At 38.3% G+C, this 23,166-nt stretch overlaps 2 protein-coding genes across 7 annotated transcripts in view; both read left to right on the top strand.

Moving 5' to 3' along the window:
- The window catches only part of slc6a9 (solute carrier family 6 member 9), a 34,017-nt gene extending 22,616 nt beyond the window's left edge, over window positions 1-11,401 (top strand). For all 6 annotated transcript variants that reach the window (XM_088397405.1, XM_088397404.1, XM_088397407.1 and 3 more), the window contains 12 exons: window positions 972-1,128; window positions 1,691-1,822; window positions 2,584-2,851; window positions 3,674-3,806; window positions 3,940-4,074; window positions 4,344-4,447; window positions 5,225-5,462; window positions 5,594-5,728; window positions 5,879-5,978; window positions 6,372-6,472; window positions 7,310-7,480; window positions 7,795-11,401. In XM_088397405.1, coding sequence (XP_088253531.1) covers window positions 972-1,128; window positions 1,691-1,822; window positions 2,584-2,851; window positions 3,674-3,806; window positions 3,940-4,074; window positions 4,344-4,447; window positions 5,225-5,462; window positions 5,594-5,728; window positions 5,879-5,978; window positions 6,372-6,472; window positions 7,310-7,480; window positions 7,795-8,037 — 1,917 coding nt within the window. In that variant the 3' untranslated portion in view covers window positions 8,038-11,401. The remainder of the gene's footprint in view (window positions 1-971; window positions 1,129-1,690; window positions 1,823-2,583; window positions 2,852-3,673; window positions 3,807-3,939; window positions 4,075-4,343; window positions 4,448-5,224; window positions 5,463-5,593; window positions 5,729-5,878; window positions 5,979-6,371; window positions 6,473-7,309; window positions 7,481-7,794) is intronic.
- The window catches only part of lrrc24 (leucine rich repeat containing 24), a 63,554-nt gene that overhangs the window by 34,005 nt on the left and 6,383 nt on the right, over window positions 1-23,166 (top strand). Inside the window, exons 3-4 of the mRNA XM_088397417.1 lie at window positions 16,016-16,131; window positions 18,316-18,379. Coding sequence (XP_088253543.1) covers window positions 18,324-18,379 — 56 coding nt within the window. The 5' untranslated portion in view covers window positions 16,016-16,131; window positions 18,316-18,323. The remainder of the gene's footprint in view (window positions 1-16,015; window positions 16,132-18,315; window positions 18,380-23,166) is intronic.

Raw genomic sequence — 23,166 nt, forward strand, 5'->3', positions numbered from 1 at the left:
TGTCCAGCTGATTGTCTCCTTCTTTCATTCTGCTTCTCAGTTGATCTTCAGCGCCACTTGACAATATTGTGTTGGCCTACTAATCAAGTCTCACCTAATTGCTAATATCTAGGATTTTATTTTGCAAGACAATAGCGTTGTGGTGTACATTCGTGCAGGTCACATTAATTTAGTTTACACTCAGTGAAGGTGTGAATAGTTGTCTGTTTTTATGTCACTTGTGTTACTTTGGCGACTAACCAGGGTGTAATCTGGTTTCCTGCTTAAATCAGATCGGACAGGCTCCAATTCCCTACGACGCTGAACAGGATAAGCAGTTTAGGAAATGGATGGAATGATTTAACTTATCTTCCCAATCTGAGGAATCTGGTTTTGATCCCCATGCCAGTGTCCCATTTGCTCCTGATGAGTCATCAGTAGTTCAATGAGAAAATATTTATCGCAAATGCTTGATTTTATTTGTTGGCAGGGTGGCATAAGTTATTATCAAGTCAGAGATACTTTTTTCTCCTTTTACATAGTGCCATATATACATGGATATGTATTTCACCTGAATACATAAAATCATCATTTAAATTTTTTATTTTGACTCGTGATGTAATTGTGGTAAATATGCCAACGAAATTAGAAATCAGGACGGGGCAAATACGTTTTCACGGCAGTGTAGCTGAGGTTACAGAACAGGTCAGGAGTGAGAGATTGCGACCATCTGATGTCAACAGATGGAATGATAGAAGGAGGGAGGGAGGAAAGGGCAGAAGAAGCTTGAAATTGGGACGACAAGACCAAATGCTTATGGGCTCCTCTTAAGGCGGTAAGGGTTTCACTTTAGATCCTGTCTGCTCCGGTGCATTCACCTCATGCTAATACTGCAAATGAAAATGAATTTGTTTTACATTACATGCACAAAAAATACTTTTTGTACAACTGGCTGCCATATGAGCTAACCCTCAATGTGTCTTTTTTTGCAGAATGGAGCAGTTCCAGGTGAGCCGGTGAAAAGGGATGAAAACTCCCGGAGAGGGAACTGGGGGAACCAAATTGAGTTTGTCCTTACGAGTGTTGGCTATGCTGTGGGCCTGGGCAATGTTTGGAGGTTTCCCTACCTCTGCTACAGAAATGGAGGAGGTAAGCATTACATCACAAAGAACTGTTGCATCCAATGGTGAATAATAAATGTTTCACTGAACAGGGTGAATCTGATAAAAAAGAGGAATGCTTGGAGACCGTTTTTTTTACATTTTTGTTTTTAACATCTGTACCAATATCAGGTGTGATATACAATTTCTGTTAACGTCCATATAATTGAATGAAATTGAACTAGGAAGTTGTCATTCAAATGTAAGTCATGCATGCACGTCCATTTAGCAATATTTTTTTGACATGACGCCTATTTTTTAAATTCACTGGAGCATTAGTCCTTATCTACGATTTTCAATCATGATGACTATGTTTTAAATGCACTGGGTCTTAATTCCCGTTATTTTCAAACTGAAAGTGATCAAACCAATTTAGGATGGGTTACTTGATACCAATGACATACTCTAACCTCTGTAAAAGGATGTGATCTTCAAGTCCAAGGGCTAATGGGTACAGAGCATGTTTTACAATTTATGTAACTGCTGCATATGACCTCATATGACTTCTTTCCTTTACAAACATGTGTTGACTAAATTGTGTCTTCCTCCAGGTGCCTTCATGCTACCATATTTTATCATGTTGGTGTTCTGTGGCATTCCACTCTTCTTCCTTGAGTTGTCCTTCGGGCAGTTTGCCAGCCAAGGGTGTCTGGGAGTCTGGAAGATTAGTCCAATGTTCAAAGGTTTGTGTATTTGAATGAGAGGCCCATGTTATCCCTCTAAATTTCATGATACAGGTGATTGAAACGAACTCCTGGAAATCTGTTTTTGTCTGTTTTTGAACAACCTTCCATGGTTTGTGGAAGTTAGTCAAAAATAGGATTCATGGAAAGTAAGTAATGATGATGGGTCAAAGCAGCATTGTGTGGCAAAGTCCAAAGTTGTGTTGACGTAGTATTCCACTTCAAACATAACAAGCGCGTTTAAGTCCCAAGTGAAAAGCACAAAAGCAATTCAAAGTGCACATTGTTCAACATTAATTCAGTTTTTCAATTTTTTTTAATCTAATACATAGTTTGAGTCACCAAAGTGATGATATATGTATAGGGGTGTTAATCTACTTCACAAGTGTCAAACTCAAGGCCCGGGGGCCAGATACGGCCCACCACATCATTTTATGTGGCCCGCAAAGACAAATCGTGCATCAAATTCGTGTGTCATTACTAGAATTGCAAATTGTCTTCACTTTTAAAATAAAGCTGCATAAAGCTGACTTTGACTTTGACTTTTTAATATCTTTTTTTTAAATATTTGACCAATTTTTACTCGTCTGATTTGAAAACGAGTTGTCAGTTTGTTTTGTAGCTTTTACTGTATATAATATTGAGGTGCTCATACATTGATTTGGGTCATAATGGCCCTCCGACAGAAGCTATGACTACAATGCGGCCCGTGAAAAAAATGAGTTTGACACCACTGATCTACTTCATCTGCTTCCCTGCAGGTGTGGGCTATGGCATGATGGTGGTGTCGACCTATATTGGGATCTATTACAATGTGGTTATTTGCATTGCCTTCTACTACTTTTTCACATCCATGACAAACTTATTGCCATGGACATACTGCAACAACCCCTGGAATACGCCTGACTGCAGCGGCGTGGTGCCCCATAGCAACGCCAGCGTGGCTAATGCTACTCGCAGTATGGTGGAAGGGGTCAGTGAGATAGTAAACCGCACCAAAAGAACCAGCCCCAGTGAAGAATACTGGAAGTAAGTCACAGGTGAACTTTGTGTACATTGTGACCATCTTGACCACGCATACACACACACACAGACACACACGTATATGTATGTATGCAGTTGGAGGATCAGTTGTGCAATTCCATTATTTGAACATGGGTTCGTTGCGCTCAAGGTCCAAGAGGCACCTGTTAGATAAGGTCGGTTCACACCTGAGTCAGTTCGACTATGCAACAAACATGTTTCAAATATTTGGACTCAACTCCTGGAAATTTAATACCTTTTCATAAATTTTGAACTGCCTCACGAGTGATAAGCAGAACATTCCCCATCGATCTGAATATGCTACATAGTACGTACTTTTTTTTACGTTTTTTTAAGTATATTTTTGGGGGGAGAAAGTGTTTTGGCCACTTGTTATGAGAAAAGTGGCATAGAGCACTTGTTCTTCATGCTTGTATGGTCAGTTTGATGTCCACTTGTTGAAATAGGAACCTTATTTTTTTTTCCTCAAAAGTATTCTTATACTGTTGCTTTACATATTTCCTTTGGTTTTATGCATCTGAAATATTCCTTCAAATGGGCAGTGTTATTTAAACATATACACAACAATTTAACGGAGTATGGCCTATAAGATAGCCTTTATTTAGCAAACACGCAAAAAAATCTCCAGCAAACACAACTTTAAACCTAAATTATTCTAATGTTATGCAAATTTTGGGTGCTGCTGCTTGACAATATCCTCGGTGCAAAAATCGATCAAGGTTTAGTTCAGACAGCAAAAAAAAAAAACAGAGGGGAAACAAAAAAGGATTTTGGACATGCTTGTAAAAACGCTTGTGTTTATTTCAGACACTATGTGTTGGACATCTCTGATGGCATTGGAAGCTTTGGAGAAGTGCGACTTCCCATCCTGGGCTGCCTGGCTGTGTCCTGGGTAGTCGTCTTCCTCTGCCTCATCAGGGGCGTCAAATCCTCTGGAAAGGTCAGTCAAACATTTGTGGGTATGGATAACTGAAGAGGTCCAAGTTGTAACTGATGAAAATAGGCAAAGCAAGTAAATGACCTTTTGTGGATTTGTTGTTTTACTAAAGTCATGTGCATGTATTCATTTACAGGTGGTGTACTTTACAGCCACATTCCCATATGTTGTTTTGACCATCTTGTTTATCCGTGGGATTACCCTGGATGGAGCCATTGATGGCATCATGTATTACTTGACTCCTCAGTGGCAAAAGGTCCTGGATGCAAAGGTATATTCTTTATTATTATTATTATTTAGTATTTTTGAATGGCAACAATAGTTTTAGTTGTTCAATGTTTTGCTTGATACTTTTCTGGCTCCTCAGAGAAGCCCGTAAGCCATTTCAAATTTGGGACTAAAAAAGTGAAATACGTTCCTCTTTCTTGTTCAAAATAATAAAATGGTAAACCTCAGTGTGAAAATCAAAGAGCCCACATTAAAAGAGCTATACACAAACTATTTCTGTTTACTTCTATCAATGAATTGTTGTTTTTCTAGGTGTGGGGAGATGCTGCATCACAGATTTTCTACTCCCTGGGATGTGCTTGGGGTGGTCTGATTACCATGGCTTCTTACAACAAGTTCCACAACAATTGTTTCAGGTGCTTTGAACTACTACTAATAAAAAAAAAAGAACAATTATAATAAAATGCATCTGTACAGTCGTCTATTGATTAGACAGAATCACTGATAAAACTTGAGTTGATTAGATTGTGCAAGTGATGCTAAACAAATGCCCAATGTTGTAGAATACATATTTGATAAACTGATAGAATAAAATGTCATAAAAGTCACATTTTTGCTGATATCGGTGTGCAAATCAAGCATATCTTGATGTGTTGTCGCATTAGCAAGTGTTTCTGCCTTGCGTGAGTGAATATCCTATTCCAGATTATGATTGTAAGGGATTGAGTTTAACAGAGCAGTGACTTTTTATTTGCAAAGCACTGTGAAGCAAGATAGTCCTAAAATGTTGAGTAGGCAAAACGAAGGCAGATTGAATTGACAGTAATTTACTCACCCGCACTTTCTAGTCAGGGAGAGAGAAAAGAGGCGGAACGGTCTGAACTGACTTGAAGCTATCTGCGCAAAAATGCTGCACTCTAGCCTAATCTACTTCTGAGGGCGTCATCCCAATTGAAGTTTCCCTACTGCTGCAACTTCATTTTTCTTAATCTATTTTTTCAACGTCATAAAACAGAGGTGTGTCAAGTTTTTATACCCTCTGTGGATATCAGGGGAACATTGTGTGGAATGGAATTTTCTGTGTTAGCATGGCTGTGCCCCAAAGAATAAAGCAAGGTATTCTAGGTTTGTGTGCAATAATTTATGCCTTAGCAGACGGTTAATTTCCTTCCAACCTGTTTTTCTATATACAGAGACAGCATCATCATCAGCATAACCAACTGTGCAACCAGTGTCTATGCTGGCTTTGTTATTTTTTCTATCCTGGGCTTCATGGCACACCACCTTAACGTGCCTGTGTCAGAGGTAGCTGACCATGGCCCAGGACTGGCCTTTGTGGCTTACCCAGAAGCCCTCACTCTGCTCCCCATTTCTCCACTTTGGTCGCTTCTTTTCTTCTTCATGTTAATCCTCCTGGGACTGGGGACTCAGGTAAGCCTTGAAAGCAAGCCTACGTAATTTTTTTCTATTATGTGCCATGAAAAAAATGCAGTACACTGTTTCTACAATTGCAGACTGAGGTGCATTTTTATGTTTGATTCATTACTCATTTTTCATTTTAGTTCTGTTTGTTGGAGACGCTGGTGACAGCCATTGTTGATGAGATTGGCACCGACTGGATCATCAGGAATAAGACTGTAGTTACGCTGGGTGTGGCTATTGCTGGATTCCTTCTGGGAGTTCCACTAACAACTCAGGTGAGGCCAAAACACACGATGCCTGAAAAGGTTTTTTTTTGTTTTGTTTATCACTGTGAGAAACCAATGCATACCTACGATTCATACAGCCATGCATTTCTTGTACCGACTGGAAATGTTCTGAATCACTTGTTTTGTTTATGCTTACAGGCAGGAATCTACTGGTTGCTACTGATGGATAACTACGCTGCTAGTTTCTCTCTAGTCATCATCTCCTGCATTATGTGTGTCTGCGTCATGTATGTTTACGGTAAGGAGACATTTTTTGGAAGTATTCTTAAAATTGTCATTGTGGGATGGGACTGAACTATTTTTTAAAGACTCTAATTTGAGTAGGATTAACATTGGGGCCTCGTTTTTTCATCTTTGTTAATGGTTGGCCCTTTTCTTATCTCAGCTATTAAGGAAAGAAATGATTTCTATTACCATCAATATAAAGTCTCTGGATTAAAAATGAAGATAGAGTTAGATGTATAATTATGAAGGTTGCTGGTTCAACTTTTGACATTTCTTTCACCCCACAGATTATTTTGTAGCTACCATTTAAAGGTTAAATTCCTCAACATGGTTGCTCTAATTTTGTCATTTGAATGTAGTTCAAATGATATTACTTTTTTATCTTTTTTTCCCCCCTTTCCTCCAGGTCACCAAAACTACTTTAAAGATGTTGAGATGATGTTGGGCTTCCCACCCCCACTCTTCTTCAAAGTCTGTTGGAGGTTCATCTCCCCAGTCATTATCTCAGTAAGTGTACCCACACAAACAAACCAAAGTCTGCATAGCTAGCGCATTTTAGGAATATGACCTATATTTCAGCTAATATGTTGGGCTTTATTTACAATTTCAACCTCACATTGAAAATCTTTATGACTAGGAAATGGATGAGTGCAGCTCAGTATTTGTCCACTAAGCTTCTGAACCAAGCAATGAATTCAATGTTGTGGATTACTGGTCAGATTCTAGGCATTTTTCCATCTCCATCTCAGACTAAGAACTGCTCTCCAAGGCCTGTACTGCAACTGACCATTTTTGCTCATAGTTGCAGTCAGCACTTGAATTAAACGAGTTGCATGGTTTGTGCTTTTACAATTTCACTGAAATGAAGTGATACTTACAAAAGCATTGTAAGGTCAATTAAGCACATGGCTGAGATTTTGAAGAGTTTATAGTGACGGATGTGGGTACTCTTCCTTGTTCCTGAATGATCTTCCACGCAGTTGAGTATTTTCGAGTTATGTCTCTCCCAACTGAACCAACTGGGCCTTTTGTTTTATGGAACATTGTGCACCTATGGTCTGAAAATGCATTTTTCAGATTAGAAAATCTTACATTGACATAGAGGTGCCAAATGTTATTGCTAGTTTGAAAGCAGTCAGCTCATTTGGTATGGCAATCAGATACTTTGACAGGACAGATTACGTTTACGTGACATCACACAGAAGCTAAGATCTGAAAAATAATTAAAAGAAAAATCTAACTACACTACTGCACACTAGACAGCCAATGACTATTAAATGAGTTATATTGGTTACATTTTCTGCAGCACTCGGGTATTCAATTGCTTCCGTTTTGTCCTCCCAGTTCATCCTGATCTTCACAGTGATCCAGTACAAGCCTATCACCTATAATGACTACATATATCCCGGTTGGTCTCTGGCTATTGGCTTCTTAATGGCGCTTTCCTCCGTGATCTGCATACCCATCTATGCCTTCTACAAGATCTCAAGGTCCCCAGGAGCCACCTTTAGAGAGGTAACACGCGTCAAAATCACATTATACTCCATATACCACAATTTAGAGCTGCTTTAGCTGGTTTATTTTCATCGTGGTCCCTCACGCGGAAAGTCAACTCCCATTCTGATGTAAATGCGTGTAGCAGAGCTCATTGCCTAAAAGCTTCAAGATGTCGTCGACTAAGTGAGTGAAGGTTTCCTTTCAGTTGCTATGCACCAAGATGCCACCAGATGTCACTGAAACCATATTTTTTTCAGATTAGACATGGCTTTGGATTGCATTTACTAATTGCATCCGCTTCGAAACCATCCATCCTCTCTTATTTTGCACAGCGGTTGAAGCACGCGTGCCAGGCACATGCAAAGTGGGGCCCAGCCCTGCGAGAGCATCGCACAGGCCGCTATGCCCCTACAGCCTCTGAAGACAGAGCGGAGGCTCGTCCTTTCAAGGAGAAGGATGATCTGAAGGAGGAGCTGCAGGAGGAGGAGAACGAGAGGAAGGATGACATCAGCCTCACCATCCAGGGAAGCAACGGCTCCACCAACACACACAACAACCCGAACCCGAGTGCATAGATGGCATCCCACTTTGTCACCCACTGCTGACACCATCTTCCCCTTGTCCCCTCTCCTTCCTTCTCCACTACGTGCACCACACTTTCCCACAGTCCTCTGTGGGGAAGATCCCTTTTTACTGGAGACCTTTACATATTGTAAAGGCTTATTATATCCATCCTAACCTCTGCTAGTTACCTGTGTTGTATCTTTAAGAAACAACAAAAAAAAACAAGGCACAAGAATAAATTGGGTCACTGTCCAAAAGATGTAGTTTATGTGCGTGCGCGGTTTGTAAATGTGTTGCACATAATTTAATATACCAGTTTGTTTTTCCTTACAATTGTTTGTAAAAACATGTTTATGCAATGTTCATGCAGTTGAAGGTATAGTAGATTGTAAGACTTGCTCTGTTGGGCTTCCAGCAGCACAGAAGCACACGCCTGTCATCTAATTATGGACCTGCTGATTCAGGTTTCCTCAGCGAGAAAGCACACAATTAAAACCACTAATTTACACTGGGGCATTAATTATATGCATATTATAATACGGTGACTTTACGCAAAGTTGATTTGAAAAACTAGTCCTTGCTGTTATTCTCCTTATTTAGGATGCTTCTTTTCATGACAACAGTACAATGAGCACAAACAGAAGCTTCCAATATAGTCATTGAAAAGATGTTGCTTGGATTATAACACACAATAATTCCCCGTACAGAAATACTAGGTCCATTCTCAGGTTTCATTTCAATTTTGTGCTTTGCCTGGGAAAACCTTGTATTGATGATGAAAAATATGGTATTATATAATGTATCATATCAGACAACACGTATACACACATACACACACGCGCATACCTGTTGGATGTGACTGTGAGCAGTATTAGAAGTCTTAAGAAGTTACAATTCTTCGTTAGTCTTCCAGCAATCCTTTTTCTCTAAAATGCAATTTTGGAATGTGCATGAGGGAGAATATTGAGCAGAGGAGCTAACCAGTGAAGGCATCACTGGTTTATATCTTGTCTTATTTTGTGTGGTTGTAGCAGTCCACCTCATTCGGTGTGTTCTGAGGCTGTGATGTCATCTTTCAAGCAAAAAAAATGGCAGCTTGTTTCCAGAACAGCACCAACTTTTTTTTTTTTTTATCAAAAATGTGAAATGTAGTTATATAGTTTTGTACTACAGTTATCATTTGGTCATCTCACTATTGTGTCAATCATTAGTAAGACCTTTTTTTTCATTTACAAAAAATAAAAAGTTGAATCAGAATCTTAAATAGTCATCAGTTACAACTTATTTTGGGAACTTGTAAGAGAGAATAATGGATGGTTTTCAAAAGAAAGTGTGAGGTTTGACATAGCACAATCCAGCACAAAACTACAATAGCAGTAATTTTGTGGTTTTTCTTTATTTTCGTAACTGTTTTTATTGAACACCTGAAAGTACATGTGCTGAATTGCATGTTTGGCATTTTGCAGAGCCACAATGCTACAGAATGAATATGTACATTATACAACACAGTATATAGTATATTGCACACTAAAAAGATTTGAGGAATAAAATAGTGTAACAGTTTAATTTGTTTATTCATGGACATTGAACACATAAACTCGTGTCCCGAGCCAATAAGTACAAAGTAGTCATCATGCCTAAGGATTTCAGCACACTTATTTGGCCACATCAGGTTGGCTCTATTTTGCTGCTTTTAATCATTTGCTAATGAAAACATTTTTCCTCCTAAAATAAATGGACTTGCTTGTACATTATAGATGAAACAGTGCAGTAGCTCATTTTATCCACGAGATGGGCCTAAGTTGAAACGCACAGCAGTGAAAGCACAGATGGACTGGCAAGATATGAGGGAACAAAACAAGCACACATTATTTTTTTTCCTCCTAATGCGGTTTTTAAATAGGTTTTCACAAAATAGACGCTGCTTAATTGAAACCACCTAATTATTATTTCCATTAGACTAGTGAGACTCGACTCGAAAGAGAGAGATGTCTTTATTTAAATTCGTAGACTACATTATGTATTTTGTTTGGTGAATATTTTAATTGAATCATTGAAAATGGATGAATCATTTTTTGGGAGGAAATGTGTTCATCAAATTATAATGTTATATTTTTTCCAGTGTTTATTAGGGTCAACCATAGTTCAAATTATTTCTGTGTCACTGCTATTAGAAGTAAAAACATGTTTTCATATTATTTCTATGAATGCCCTCTCTATCTCTGGTGACCCACAACTTGTTTGACCTTTGTAAAGAAATGTACAAATTATATAAATGATTGTGTGTGTGAGTGCTTGCGTGTGTGTTGGGGGGGGGGGGTCTTCAGTGTGAGGTGAGTGAGTATGAGGTTGTTTCCTTTAGATTTGCCATTTCTAGTTGTTTAATGTCGATGTCATGTGTACTGTGTAGTGCATGTAGTGAATTAGCTTTACTGCTGAGTCTGCATGTAGAGCAGATGTAGTGTTAATGTCAATGTATCTCTAATCTTGACTCTTTTATGGATAATAATATAGAGCCCATCTTTTAAAACAATTTTGTACTAAACAGAAAAAATCTACTTATTTTATTGGATTTTTTTGGTTATTGTTTTATTTGAAAACTATATACTCAGAAAACACAAGATATAGCCAGCTGATATTATACGAGTATTGCCAAACAAAAAGCTATGGATTGAAACTTGAACTACAGATAAAAAGGTCAGTTTGTACAGTGAGTGAGCTCGGGTATGGACAGTGGTGGCAGCAACATAACTTTGTTTTTTTTGTTTGTTTGTTTCTGTGTTTGTTTGTTTCTTTGTTTGTGTGTTTGTCACATGTGGTTTAATCTTAATAGAGGCAGTGGCCACTAATTCACATTAATCCTAAACATTCAACATGTTAAAACCTGAACAAAACAAACACCAAATAATAATAATTATACTCCTAGTCATTTTAACAGTTGTATTTGATTGATGAAGAATGATTCCACAGATTTCAGGACCCATTTTTCATTTTACAGTCTGTGGTATATTCTGCATGGGGTATCTATAATACTATGCTTCCACGCTGCACTAACTTTTAATGTAAAAATATGAACAAATACATTGGGGTTCAAACAGTTGCAAAATCTTAAACATTTTCTCTTGAATTTGCCACTGATGCAATGTTTATTTCATCTAATATTACTTTAAATAGACATTTTTTTGCAAGCAACCAGAGGATGTGTGCTTTGTTATGAATGCACATTTCCAAGTTGGGAAAAAAACATTCCTGTGGTCCTACTAAAAGAAATGGTCAAAGTGTAGTTTGTGAACTTCTATGTTGTTACCATGAGCAAAATGTCACATGGTAGAGGAAATACAAAGGCGAAAAGAGCACAGTTCTTTCCGTACCTTGTATCATATCTCTAACTGTATCTGTTCTTCTTCTTCTTCAATGTTTAGGGTCCAAATACAGTCTTGTCTTGTCAGCTGTATATTGTAAAACTGTTAAATTACATTCAAAAATAAAATTTATTTTAAAGATCAATAATGTTATTGTCACTCACCTGTTGAATTGAAAATTACGGGTGACGTTCTGTCTCTCTTCGAAGCAATTTATTCATTTACTGTATTTTCCAGACTATAAGGCGCACCTACAAACCTAAAATTTTCTCAAAAGCCGACAGTGCGCCTTATAGTCCGGTGTGCTTCATATATGGACCAAATTCCTAAATTTAAACTGGCCCGAAGCATTGTGTCATGAAATCAGTCATAAGTGGCCCGCTGAAGACTATGAATCATGAGTCAAAATGACTATGGATCATTATTTTGTGATTATAAAGTAATTTGTTGCATTGTTGAAATAAAAAAGATAAAATGGAGAATGATTTGATTCGGATTAAAACTCTGACATGATGCATTAATGGTGCGCCTTATAGTCCGGTGCGCCTTATACAAGGACAAAGTTTTAAAATGGGCCATTCATTGAAGGTGTGCCTTATAGTCCGGTGCGCCTTATAGTCCGGAAGATACGGTACATCTTTTTGATGAACACTTCACAGATTCAAATTAGAGCGATACACAAGAAAGTTATTATTCATTTAAGCCATTAACCTGTTTTCTCAATCCCTGTGCTTTGGTCAAATGGCATGTAATATTTAAGTATGAGAATGCATAAGCTTTTGCCACCTAGATGTAAATGTGACGTAATGGTGAAAAGGTCAATTGTGTCGAACGAAACATCAACCACACAAACACTCACCACTTAGCCACCAGCACTGGAGATATCACATTAAGCTTCTTGTTCAAGGCCATTTCATTGGCCATCCATCTTTGTGCCACCAGGGAACATGCTTGAATAAACAGAAGTACACACCCGCATTATTAATTATCATCAAACTTCGCAATAATCTTGTTACTGTTCATTTATGCGTCTCTGTGATGGAAAGTGCTCACTGCAGAAAGTGCGTGTGCGTGTGCGTGGCCGAAGGACATTTGCCTGACTGGATTCACATTTACTGACAGAAAGCAATTTTTGAAGCCTTGAGATCATTGTAGCATATAGTCTAAACCACAGGTGTCAAACTCAAGGCCCGGGGGCCAGATACGGCCCGCCACATCATTTTATGTGATTCAGATTGCGAGACACTGGTCATGCGCTAGCTGTGCAATCTTTTATCCTGATGTCAGACTATCATAAATCAACCTGTTTGTTGGCTGTATACTCCAAGCCAAGCAGGTTTTGTTGTATCATTCCAACTATTAAACCACAACTGCTAGCTTTGTGGCTATACGTAGCAGCTTATAGTCCGGAAATTACAGTACATTACAAAATAAACTTGCATTTTCCATAATGACTTGGGTTGTTGAGCTAGATTGTACTGTATTTTGTGTCGCAAATAACTTGATTTTAATTTTGCTATATGCGCTCATAAATCATATTTTAATATAACAAATGTGTGTGTGTGGGTTAAACAGGATGGTGCTGAATGTAATACAACGCAATAACATGCCACACTGTCTGTGGTTTATATTAACCACTATAAGTCAGTCTGACAAGAGCATAGCAGACAGAGTACAAAAGCCCCAGGGCACATTTTATTGCTTTACAAATCAAATATTGATTTAAAGCATTTGTTACATGTTCTGTCAAAAATGTTTTCTTTTTCAGTCTTATGGAGAAAGCAACCCAATTTAAACATGGCACCAACTAACAATTAAGTTAATTGTTGTTTTTGAAAGGTAGCCTTTCAATTTACCCAATGTATCATTAGAAATACAATCATCTTAGAGACTTTCGAAACAAACTGACTTGAGTAAAATGACATTTTAATGAGTATTCCTTAAGTATGTATTCACCTTAGACAAAGTAGTAATTAAATGATAGTCTTTACATTTGGTTACACTCAAGATTAGATTTCATGCGAGCAGGAGTTAGAGATTACCCGAGCAAAGAATTTGCAATTTCTGTGAATTTGCAATTCATGTCGGGCTGATGTATGGCTCCCTCTCCCTCTCTCTTCAGCTTGCAGGCAGCCTTCTGGCTTAATAGGCTGTCATATCCGCAATGACGGATTTGGATCAGTAGGTCCTGAGAATTTGTCTTGACTCAAGAAGGATGGGGAAACGGACCGTTCATCACCTTAATGGAAGAGTATTGATTGTGGTGCAGGACTACGATGCCCGTCTGCAATAGTAATGGACTTCCTGAGAAATCACAAATGAAAAGCCATCAGGGGATATCCAGGAAGAGACAAACACCTTTGTCCTGCTTGTTTGCGTCTTGTTATTTGTTTGTGTGTTTCTACGTGTGTATTGATGTGTATGTGTGCGTGTGATTGTGCCAGCACTATTTCTGTCTAAATGGAGAGCATCAAATCACACAAGCACACTAATAAAAGGTCAATTTACCATCTCCCATTTCATGTTTCTCATTACCTTCTGAGAGGTTTGGTGGCATTTAGCATCCTTTTTTGATATCTATCTCTGCATTTTTTGCTATTGCCAAAATATTCTTAGCAGGAATTGACTTGTTTTCAAGTCTCAAAGAGCACATTTTAAGTTTTCACTGTGCATATTGTGCATTTTATGGCTGGTGCGACTTATACTCTGGTGCGACTTATAGTCCGAAAATTACGGTATTTTATTTTCTGGAAAATGTCAGTCTTTTTCCTACAATACACTTTCACCATCTATGAATTCCTATGATGCAAAAGAATGATAATAAATATATATATTCAAATTAGTTTCCAGTGCGACTAGTGTAGTTAAAAGCAAAAAGAATAAAATATTGGAGACAACATCTATTTTCAGGTGTCCGTTCGGATTTCCTCTGTGGCCGGTGCCGCTCCAATCTTCAGCAACCCCAAAACGTTTGCCCTCCTCACATCCGGAACTTCCAAATGAACACTCCGAACAATAATGACCCTATTGTGCACAAAGATCCCTCGAGTGGCATGGGGGGTAAATTACAACAATCCAAAAATAACACAGGCTTCTCTCTCGCTTGTTTTGTTTTGCAAATGACTGTTCACTAGATTTTGATCCACCATTCTGAGAATCAATTGTTCCGTGAGCTATTATTCTGATTTCTGTGATGTAATGTTTGGTGGTTGTGCTTTTTCCATTGATTTGATTGGGCATCAAATCACCTAGTGCAGTCAGTCCAAGCAACCTCCCTGGAAATGATTCATGTGATTCTGCAGATAAATATAATCCCCTTTTTTTTTTGTTAGTACAAATCACTGACAGCTGTCACTGTGTGTGTGAGCATCAACACACACATCCATCCACATGCATGGGGAAATTTTTCTGATGGTTTGCTCAAAGTGGTCTCTTAAAGTAACTGTGACTTCACACTGTATATGCACTATTTATGTGTACTGTTTATATGATTTTTTATTATCACCTAAATCCATGCAGATCACAGCGCAAACACAAACAATTTCTAGGCTATTCTGCCCCCCCCCCTTCCCTCCCGATCTGCATTTATATTGAAATTGTACTCCAATGTTTCACACAATAGATAATTTACACATAAATCATAGCACCTTGCTGGCAGTTTGGTTTAATTTTTATTCCTCACGCCATCTGTCTGAAAATAATTCAAGCTATCAAATTGCATCGTTTTGTCTGCTGTTTTGTAAATCATTCAAACCATTGTATTTGACAGCAGAGAGACGGTGTAGATATAACGATACCTGCCAACCTAGAGAACGTCAGATATGAGGGGTCAACAAAACACGAATCAGTTGTTGGTGCACCACTGTAAGCTAATGAGAAGGTGAATCCTGGAGCATGACACTTATGGATGAGGGCAGATAATGATGAATTGTGGGAGTGTAATCCCAGGTCGTATGGCTTTATGAAGGTGATGTGGGATGTGCAGTCTGGAAATATCTAAGCCAGGGGTGTCAAACTCATTTTTTTCACAGGCTGCATTGCAGTCATAGCTTCTTATGAACGGCCATTATGACTATCAACCCAAATAAATGAATGAGTACCTCATATTATACACAGTAAAAGCTACAAAACAAACTGACAAATAACTCGCTTTCCAATCAGACGAGTAAAAACTGGTCAAATATTTAAAAAAAAAAGAAGATATTATTTAAAGTGAAGACAATTTGCAATTCTAATGATGACACACAAATTTGATGCACAATTTGTCTTCGCGGGCCACATAAAATGATGTGGCGGGCCGTATCTGGCCCCCGGGCCTTGAGTTTGACACCTGTGATCTAAGCTAACTAACAACATCCAACAATTAAACTAATCAAAAGGCTCCATTCACCCTGCAGGATATGATGCCCCAATTGAATATTTTGTTATTTCAGGGTTAGGATTTTTGTGTAATCTTTTATGTTACAAAATCAACTGTGACTTTGAATGGAATGTGTACGTGAAGTGACAGTCATGCGCAACAATACAGTGTTTAGTCACGGAAGTAAATATGGCTCCGTGTTTAAGAGATTATCTCATTTGTGTATTTACAGTTTAATAGATCTTTGCTCCTCTGTTTACATGCCAGTTCATCCCACCACAAATCCCATCGAGGACATGAGGAGACTGAGGAGAAGCAATGCAGGAAGAGCCAGCAAAATTTTGGGGGAAATAAAACCATCTCTCCTCGACGTCTTTGTCAAGGTACTCATTTTCCTTCCTTCCCAACAATTTTATGACGAAATTGTATTCCATTTCAGAGGTCCAACTATACATAACCATCGGTATTGTAGATTCAACCACACATACACACCCATCTAAACGCATTTACCTGACTACCTTTGTTCTCTAAGAATGGCCACAAAGGAATGGAACTACTTTAAGTGCACTCAGCTCGTCAGCTCGACAGTTTAGCAAATGGATGCAATGCGCCACTCTCCCTGCAGATTTTAAAGTTTAAAATAGGCAATAAAGACTTTTTAGCTGTCCCTTTCTAACAGCAAAGCGATTCAACTTATATAACCAATGGAAAACACAAACTTGTTACCCGCGTTTATGGACCAATATATTTGTATGTGCAAATAAAATGTTGACGAGACTTCCTCTGCATATAATACGAGAATACTAATGGATGCTGCTTCTGTGAAGTCAGACAGTGAACAGAAAGGACTGTCTTATAGACATTTGATGTTAATTATACTGATGTGGGTCAAAACAAACTCCAGGGCGTAGGAGGAGCTCATTAACATCAAGCTTGAACTCACACACCGTGTCATGCTTAACTTCACAAGACAAAATTCGAAACCAGCTGTAACGCCTCAGGCAAGGAAACCTTTTCAAACAAAGCATCAAACCAGCTGCTAAAAAAAAAAATATTTATGTATGTACAGTGAAGACCACAATGAATGGAAATGTGGTTATTCATAGCAGTGCCACTTTACAATAGCGCTAACACTATAATGGGTTAATTAATTCCTCGCAAATGGTTTGATGGCAAAATTCCAAACCATTTGGAGGGGCTGTAACACATAAGTGAGCATACATTTTAGGTTCAAGCGAGCGAAACCTTTCGAGCCTGAGCATTCTGTTGGAATGTAATTGAGAACCCGTCACTGTTCTTTAATTGACCGCCGCCATTTACAATGAGCCAAAGCAGCCTCTGAATAATATCTGTGATATTTTGATCAATGCTTACGAATGTTCTCATTCATCAAAAGTAATTTCATTGTCAGGGCGTTGAATCTATCCCAACTAAACTGTTTTGGTTGCCAGAACAATCTAGCTCCGATTGATTCAATGCCTTGAAACACATTAACTATAGGATTATTTAAACTGATGCGTAATTAGCATGTTCTTTCAAAAATTGTTATTTTGATCAAATGGCTGAATATGGTTAAAACTACCGCATAATGATTATGCAGCTCAAAATGACTGTGCAGTAGGGACCGTCTCTCAATGGAGCATTGATGGCCATGTGAACTAATGGAAAAATGATTGAAGGGCACACTACTGTCTTAAGAGTTTGACTCGAGGAAAATGTATTTCTTTGAAATGCAACATTCACAGAAAAATCCATTTAAATTACTATATTAGGAGCATGATAGAGGGTTTAGCTGCATCTTGCTGCGCTCAAAGGTTGTGTTTGTGAGGAACAGAGTTCTGGACTGCAGTCCCATCAATTTAGCCAAGCAGTTAAATTTTGCATATCCTCCCGGGTAGTTTGTGCCCGAGTTGGAAATATCTCAAATTAAGGTTTTTTTTGTTTTCTTCAAAAGAAAACATGTTTGTATGTAATATGTAATAGTGTATCCATTGTTGCATTTAATGCTGCAAGCGGCACATTTGATTTGCCTTAAATTTGGGGGGTACACAATTTTTCTCCAAATACAATGCATTTCATTTATAAAACACAACGATAATTGAAAGAAATAAAAACAGCGCCAACTGCAGGATGTCTGCACGCTTCCTCAGCTCCTTGCGTCGATTATCCACTGTTTTAAATTCAACCGGGGAGTAACGCTCCAGGCTGAGTGGATCATAAATCTGTGCTTTAAAATGAATGAGAAAATAATAGTAATAACGCTCGCCTCTCTCTTTCACTCTCTCTTTTTCTCACTGAGGGATAGAACATTTAAGTCAACACAAAAGCATTAGTTATGTTCGTTATCGCTGGAAGATAATATCACACAGTGGGCGAGATAAGAGAGGGGGGAAAGGAGGAGGGGAGGTAAAAAGAGTCAATCGACCATCACCAGCACTGACGTCCGGCATTGGCGCTTCTTACTCCCTGCGTCCAATTCCTATGGACGAATTCGCACTGTGTGGAATACATTCGCCAACTCGGCCATCATAACAGTGATTTATGCACGGATTTCTTTCTTTCTTTAGAATGTCTGATGCCTTTTTCGCCGTTTAAGTGTCCAGAGCGAGGACCCCTGCACGCGGAGAATTGGTAGGTTGCAATTGCATGGTAGCAGGATGCATGGTCAAGTGCGACAGTGCGATTTTAAAAAAAAAAAAAAAAAAAAAAAAACTTGCGGTGGACACGTAATATGTGCATATTTTTTGCGCCTTTATATTCATAATGTGTATGAAGCCTATGCGTGTTTCTTCTTCTTTTATTATTATTATTATTATTATTATTATTATTATTATTATTGTATATGTGACAACTATCACATAAGGAGTAGTAGAAAAGTGACAAAAATGAAAAACAAATAATGATGAATTATTGATTATAGTAACTAGTTAGACAAGAATACCTTTAGAGTACATGCCACTTCGACTCTTCTACCTTTGGTATTAAATTAGTTCAGTTTGCAAAAACACCAACCTTCTCAAACCCTGAAGAGTTCCAAACTGTTCCCTTTATGCCCAATACTTGGGTATATAGTATATTGAACATTTTTGTTGATGTACAGAAAAAGCCTTTTGATGTGATCTAATTGCAAGTTTATTAGAATTCTGTTACTCTTAAGAAAATGAGAAAAACAATACAAGCAAACATCAACTTTTTTCATCCATTTAGCACAAATCCATTTGTGCCTGGTGGCTTGCTTTAAAGACAACAATGTCTTACAAATGGGGCAGTAATAGTACAGAAACTTAGTGTTGTGCACAATGCAGTGTATGTGACAGGTTTAAAAAGCTATGACAAGCTAAATGCAGAAGGAGCCGAATTGCAATTCAGAACCCACAAGGGAAAGCAAATGCTCTGCCTCGAAGGTCATATTTTCTCATTCTCAGCATTAAGTGCAGCTCATACTTGGCCACTGTCACAGAGGGTATGCATATGACTCTGCTTAATTGCTATTCGAAACATGGACATGGGGCAAAACAGCAGTCCCTGGGATAGGAGTCTGTTTGTTGTAACTCAGAGATGGCAAAGGGGTGGAGGGATTGGTGGTGGTGTCTCATGAACAGATTTGTATAGCAGACAAGTTGAATCCTTATGCCTGCAGATGTTTACATTTTTCATGGGGCTCTGCCAGACAATGATGACTGAAATAATTGTCAGATGTTGTGTATGGCAAACCGAATCCCTGAAGACTTAGGAATGAAAAGCTCATCTCCAATAAGAACGACATGAGGAAGAATGGTACTTTTCACCATTTCAGGCACACAGAGCTGGTTGACAATATTATTTAACATATGTCTGGCAGCTGCTGTCATGTTACCATGAAAGTACAATTAGTCATCAAGCGTGCACAGTACCATGCACTCGCTATTAACTGAAATGCTGCATCATATCATAGTTTTCAATTTCATTTTCGGACACAATTTGCACACACTTCAGATTTCTCTTTGAGTAACGACTGTGGTGTGAAAGGGAGAGCCCATAAAATAAAGCATATTTACAGTTTAGATTCAGCCAGATGAAACTGCATAATAATGCTTGATCTTCAACAGAATCAGTTAAATTTTAATTGTTAGGTGTGAATGCCTTAAACGAAATAGAAAATGAAAGGGATATTTGTGCTTCACAAAGGGGGATGATGTAACTTCCCTTCATCTATCTTCCAACCTGTCAGATGCTATCCATCAATTACAGTGAGAAATGCTGCTGCTCAGAAAAGAACGGGCACACAATGGGACAGACACAGTTGTGCGCAAGTCCAATGACAAAAATGAAGTGAGAAGAATATATAAATATATAGTTGAAATTCTACAAAGCGACATATGAAAATTGCTTTAATTGATTGTGTCAATCATCCTTGACATTTACACTGGAAACAGTGTTTGTATGTGGGAGAATGTTTGGGACATTGACATTTAAACAGAAATATTGGTGTCAGAAAGAGCAGGAGGTCATGACGGTTACATTTCAATCAAGGGATATGTATTTAAAATTAATGTTAGTCTATGTGAAAAAAATCAATTTTGAAAAGAGGCAAACAGTGTTAAGATTTGGTTTTGCGGAAAACATGGCTGCCGAGTTGAATAACTGACATTTTACCATTTATCTCCTTAGAAACATATAGTGAAAACATAGACATATACACCAATGATTGGCCAGATCATATGTTAAGGTGTCCGCCATCTTGGGATAATCATTTTTCAAGCAACAGTGCTGCCTAACTGGGGTTGTACAAAATAACAGATTTTGCGGAATTACCTTTCAGATGTAGAAGAAATTGTTTTTTGGTATTTGTTTGGTGCAAATAAAGCACCCTCTATGCATGGGAAATAAAACAACTTAAATCATGGAAAATGATATTTCTTCCCTCGTTGCAGCTAGTCTCCAAGCAACAGTACCAACAATAGTTTTTTTTTTTTGTAAGGCATAAAATATAAGATTTTACATACTTTTTGCTACATTCATCTGAACTGTGGGGATTTATGAAGGTTATTAACTTTTCTAAACTTACTTTGCTGATGATCCCTTCTGTAAGGACAGTGAAGGTCATTTCATCTGCCAGTCAGACTCAAGGGAAAAAAAAGCTTTTGTCCATGCAAATACTGAATCACAAGGACATTTTTTTCTTCCTCAGGGGACACAACAAGGATGCGCTTTTACTTTACCATACTACCACTAGACTTGCACTATTTTATTTGTTCGTATACATCGTGTAAATGTACAAGTAAACAAATCGTTTTTCATACTTTTGTCTTGGACTACATCCTGTAACTGAGATTTTCTGCTACAGTGTACCCATTCAATTTGCTGTTTTCTTCCTTTCCTGCAACTGTGAGTGAGTGTCAATAACTATAAATTGCTGCATACTATCATTCTTGTCAGCCAGATAAGGTTGTAAACTCCCCCCCCCCAAAACAAAAACAAAAAAACCCATCTCTGTCACTGGTTGACGGGTTGTCATGACAACGTGCTTGTGTGTGTGAGTATGAATATTTGTTTTTTGAATGAATACCACTCCTTGACATTGATGCTATTTCTCATTAGCATGTCAATGGGATTTTACACCGACTTAAGCATTAGCACCGGATATGTTTTGTATTTAAATAAACACTCATTTTTCTCTCACTAGCACATATAGTGATATACAGGGGCAATTTCAAATCAATGTCTGCAACAAGCTTGTCAGAGTGTGAAAAGAAAAGAAATCAATGGTGGGCTGTTAACTGAGCAGGGCTTTCTTGACCATTGACCTACCAATGTCTGTGTCTTTAGCCATCGCTTTTGGATCTGATTTGTGTTGAAGAATAATGTTGGCTGTTAGTGGCGTGCAAGTGCATAAACAGCATGTGTGGGTGTATGTGTGTGGGTGTAGGTGTTATCTGATCCGTCAGTCAAACTGTAACAGGCTGCCTTGAATGTGTGCTGCATGCTGATGGGCATTCACATGGTTGATGTTTTTATTGTGTTTATGGTAGAGACTATCCCTCAAAGTGGGACTTTTTATTTTATTTTATTATTGGTTTGGGCCAGAGTGTCGTCCCAGCTTACCTTGACCTTCGTGTGTTTGTGGACAAAAGGACGCAGTGAGACAAATGATTTAGGACCTGTCAGTCAGGCCACAAGGACAAGCGATGAGAAAAGAAAGAGGTCAGAAATGAGGAATGGAGAAATGATGGAGACTTTCAGAATTTGTAATTTGTCTCCCGGTCATCAGAGACTTGAGGTTCCTGTGAGTAATTTTGTGGAATGACAGCTCGTATTTCAATGCAGCTTTTTGCCTAAGCTCACAGAGAAAGCGCTCGATGTTTGATTCTGCAAGACACACTCTCCCTTTATTGTCGGAGTTACCATAACAACAGATGAGGCTGACCAGCGGCAATACGTGAACTTAGCTTCTGCCCTAAGCGCTGTGGCTGTTAGCTGCACTTTGAAACGTCAACATTTTTCCTACTTCTCACACTTTTTGCTTCAATTTCCTGCATGTTCACTGCATGTCATTATTGAATGCATAATTGTACATTTGAAAAACAAGAAGTACAATCATTTGGCAGGCTAACGTGTCAAATTTAAAGAACATTTGAATCTGAAGATGAAATGCCTTGTCATGTAAGAACATAAGTCAAAAACTTCTGTTTGGTAATGCAAGTGTGTTTAATTAGTCTCTTTTGGGGGTTATTTGTGATATTGATTAAAAATGCCACGACAGAAGAATTATTGTAAAAAGATGTGATGACAAATAGGAGGTCAAAGCTTTTCAGTAGTCCAATACAAAATCTTGTTTTGCCCGTTGGGATTGTTGGATTTTTGGTCCACAATTTAGGAAGCGCGCTATCTTCGTACTTTATTCAATGAGGTTTGAGCATATCTGTTTTTGTAGCTAGGCAGGACTTTTTGTATTTCGAACCCATTTTTTCAGGATGCATGTACATAAAATAAATGGATGTCCTTTGTTGGTTTGCTGTTTTGATTCGATTTTTTTTTTTCAGCATCTGAGAGTGGCTCTAGTGGTTGCTTTTAAACATGCAGATCTAAGTACACAGCATTAAGCTCAAATCCTCCTTTTAAATTTTCACACTGTCGGCTGGGAGATACAGTTGACCTCATTTTTCAAAGCAAACAACAGAGACCTCTCTGTGAAAACATCAACAGCGCTGAGAGCGGCTTAGCTAACAAGCATCTGATTGTGCAGATTACGCCTGTACCGCAGAGGATTACTGGAATTGAAATGAACAAATTGACCTCTCACCAGTGAAATCCCAACATCAGCATAACAAAAAAAAAACAAAGTCAAAACAATTGTAGAACAGATGAGCAAAAAAAAAAAAAAAAAACTTGAGTCAAGGACTGCTGATTTAGAAAGGCAAGTCACTGAACATTCTTTT

This window comes from Syngnathus floridae, chromosome 14 (genome assembly GCF_059516105.1).
Source record: "Syngnathus floridae isolate MCC-2025c chromosome 14, RoL_Sflo_1.0, whole genome shotgun sequence".
Classification (NCBI taxonomy): Eukaryota; Metazoa; Chordata; class Actinopteri; order Syngnathiformes; family Syngnathidae; genus Syngnathus; species Syngnathus floridae.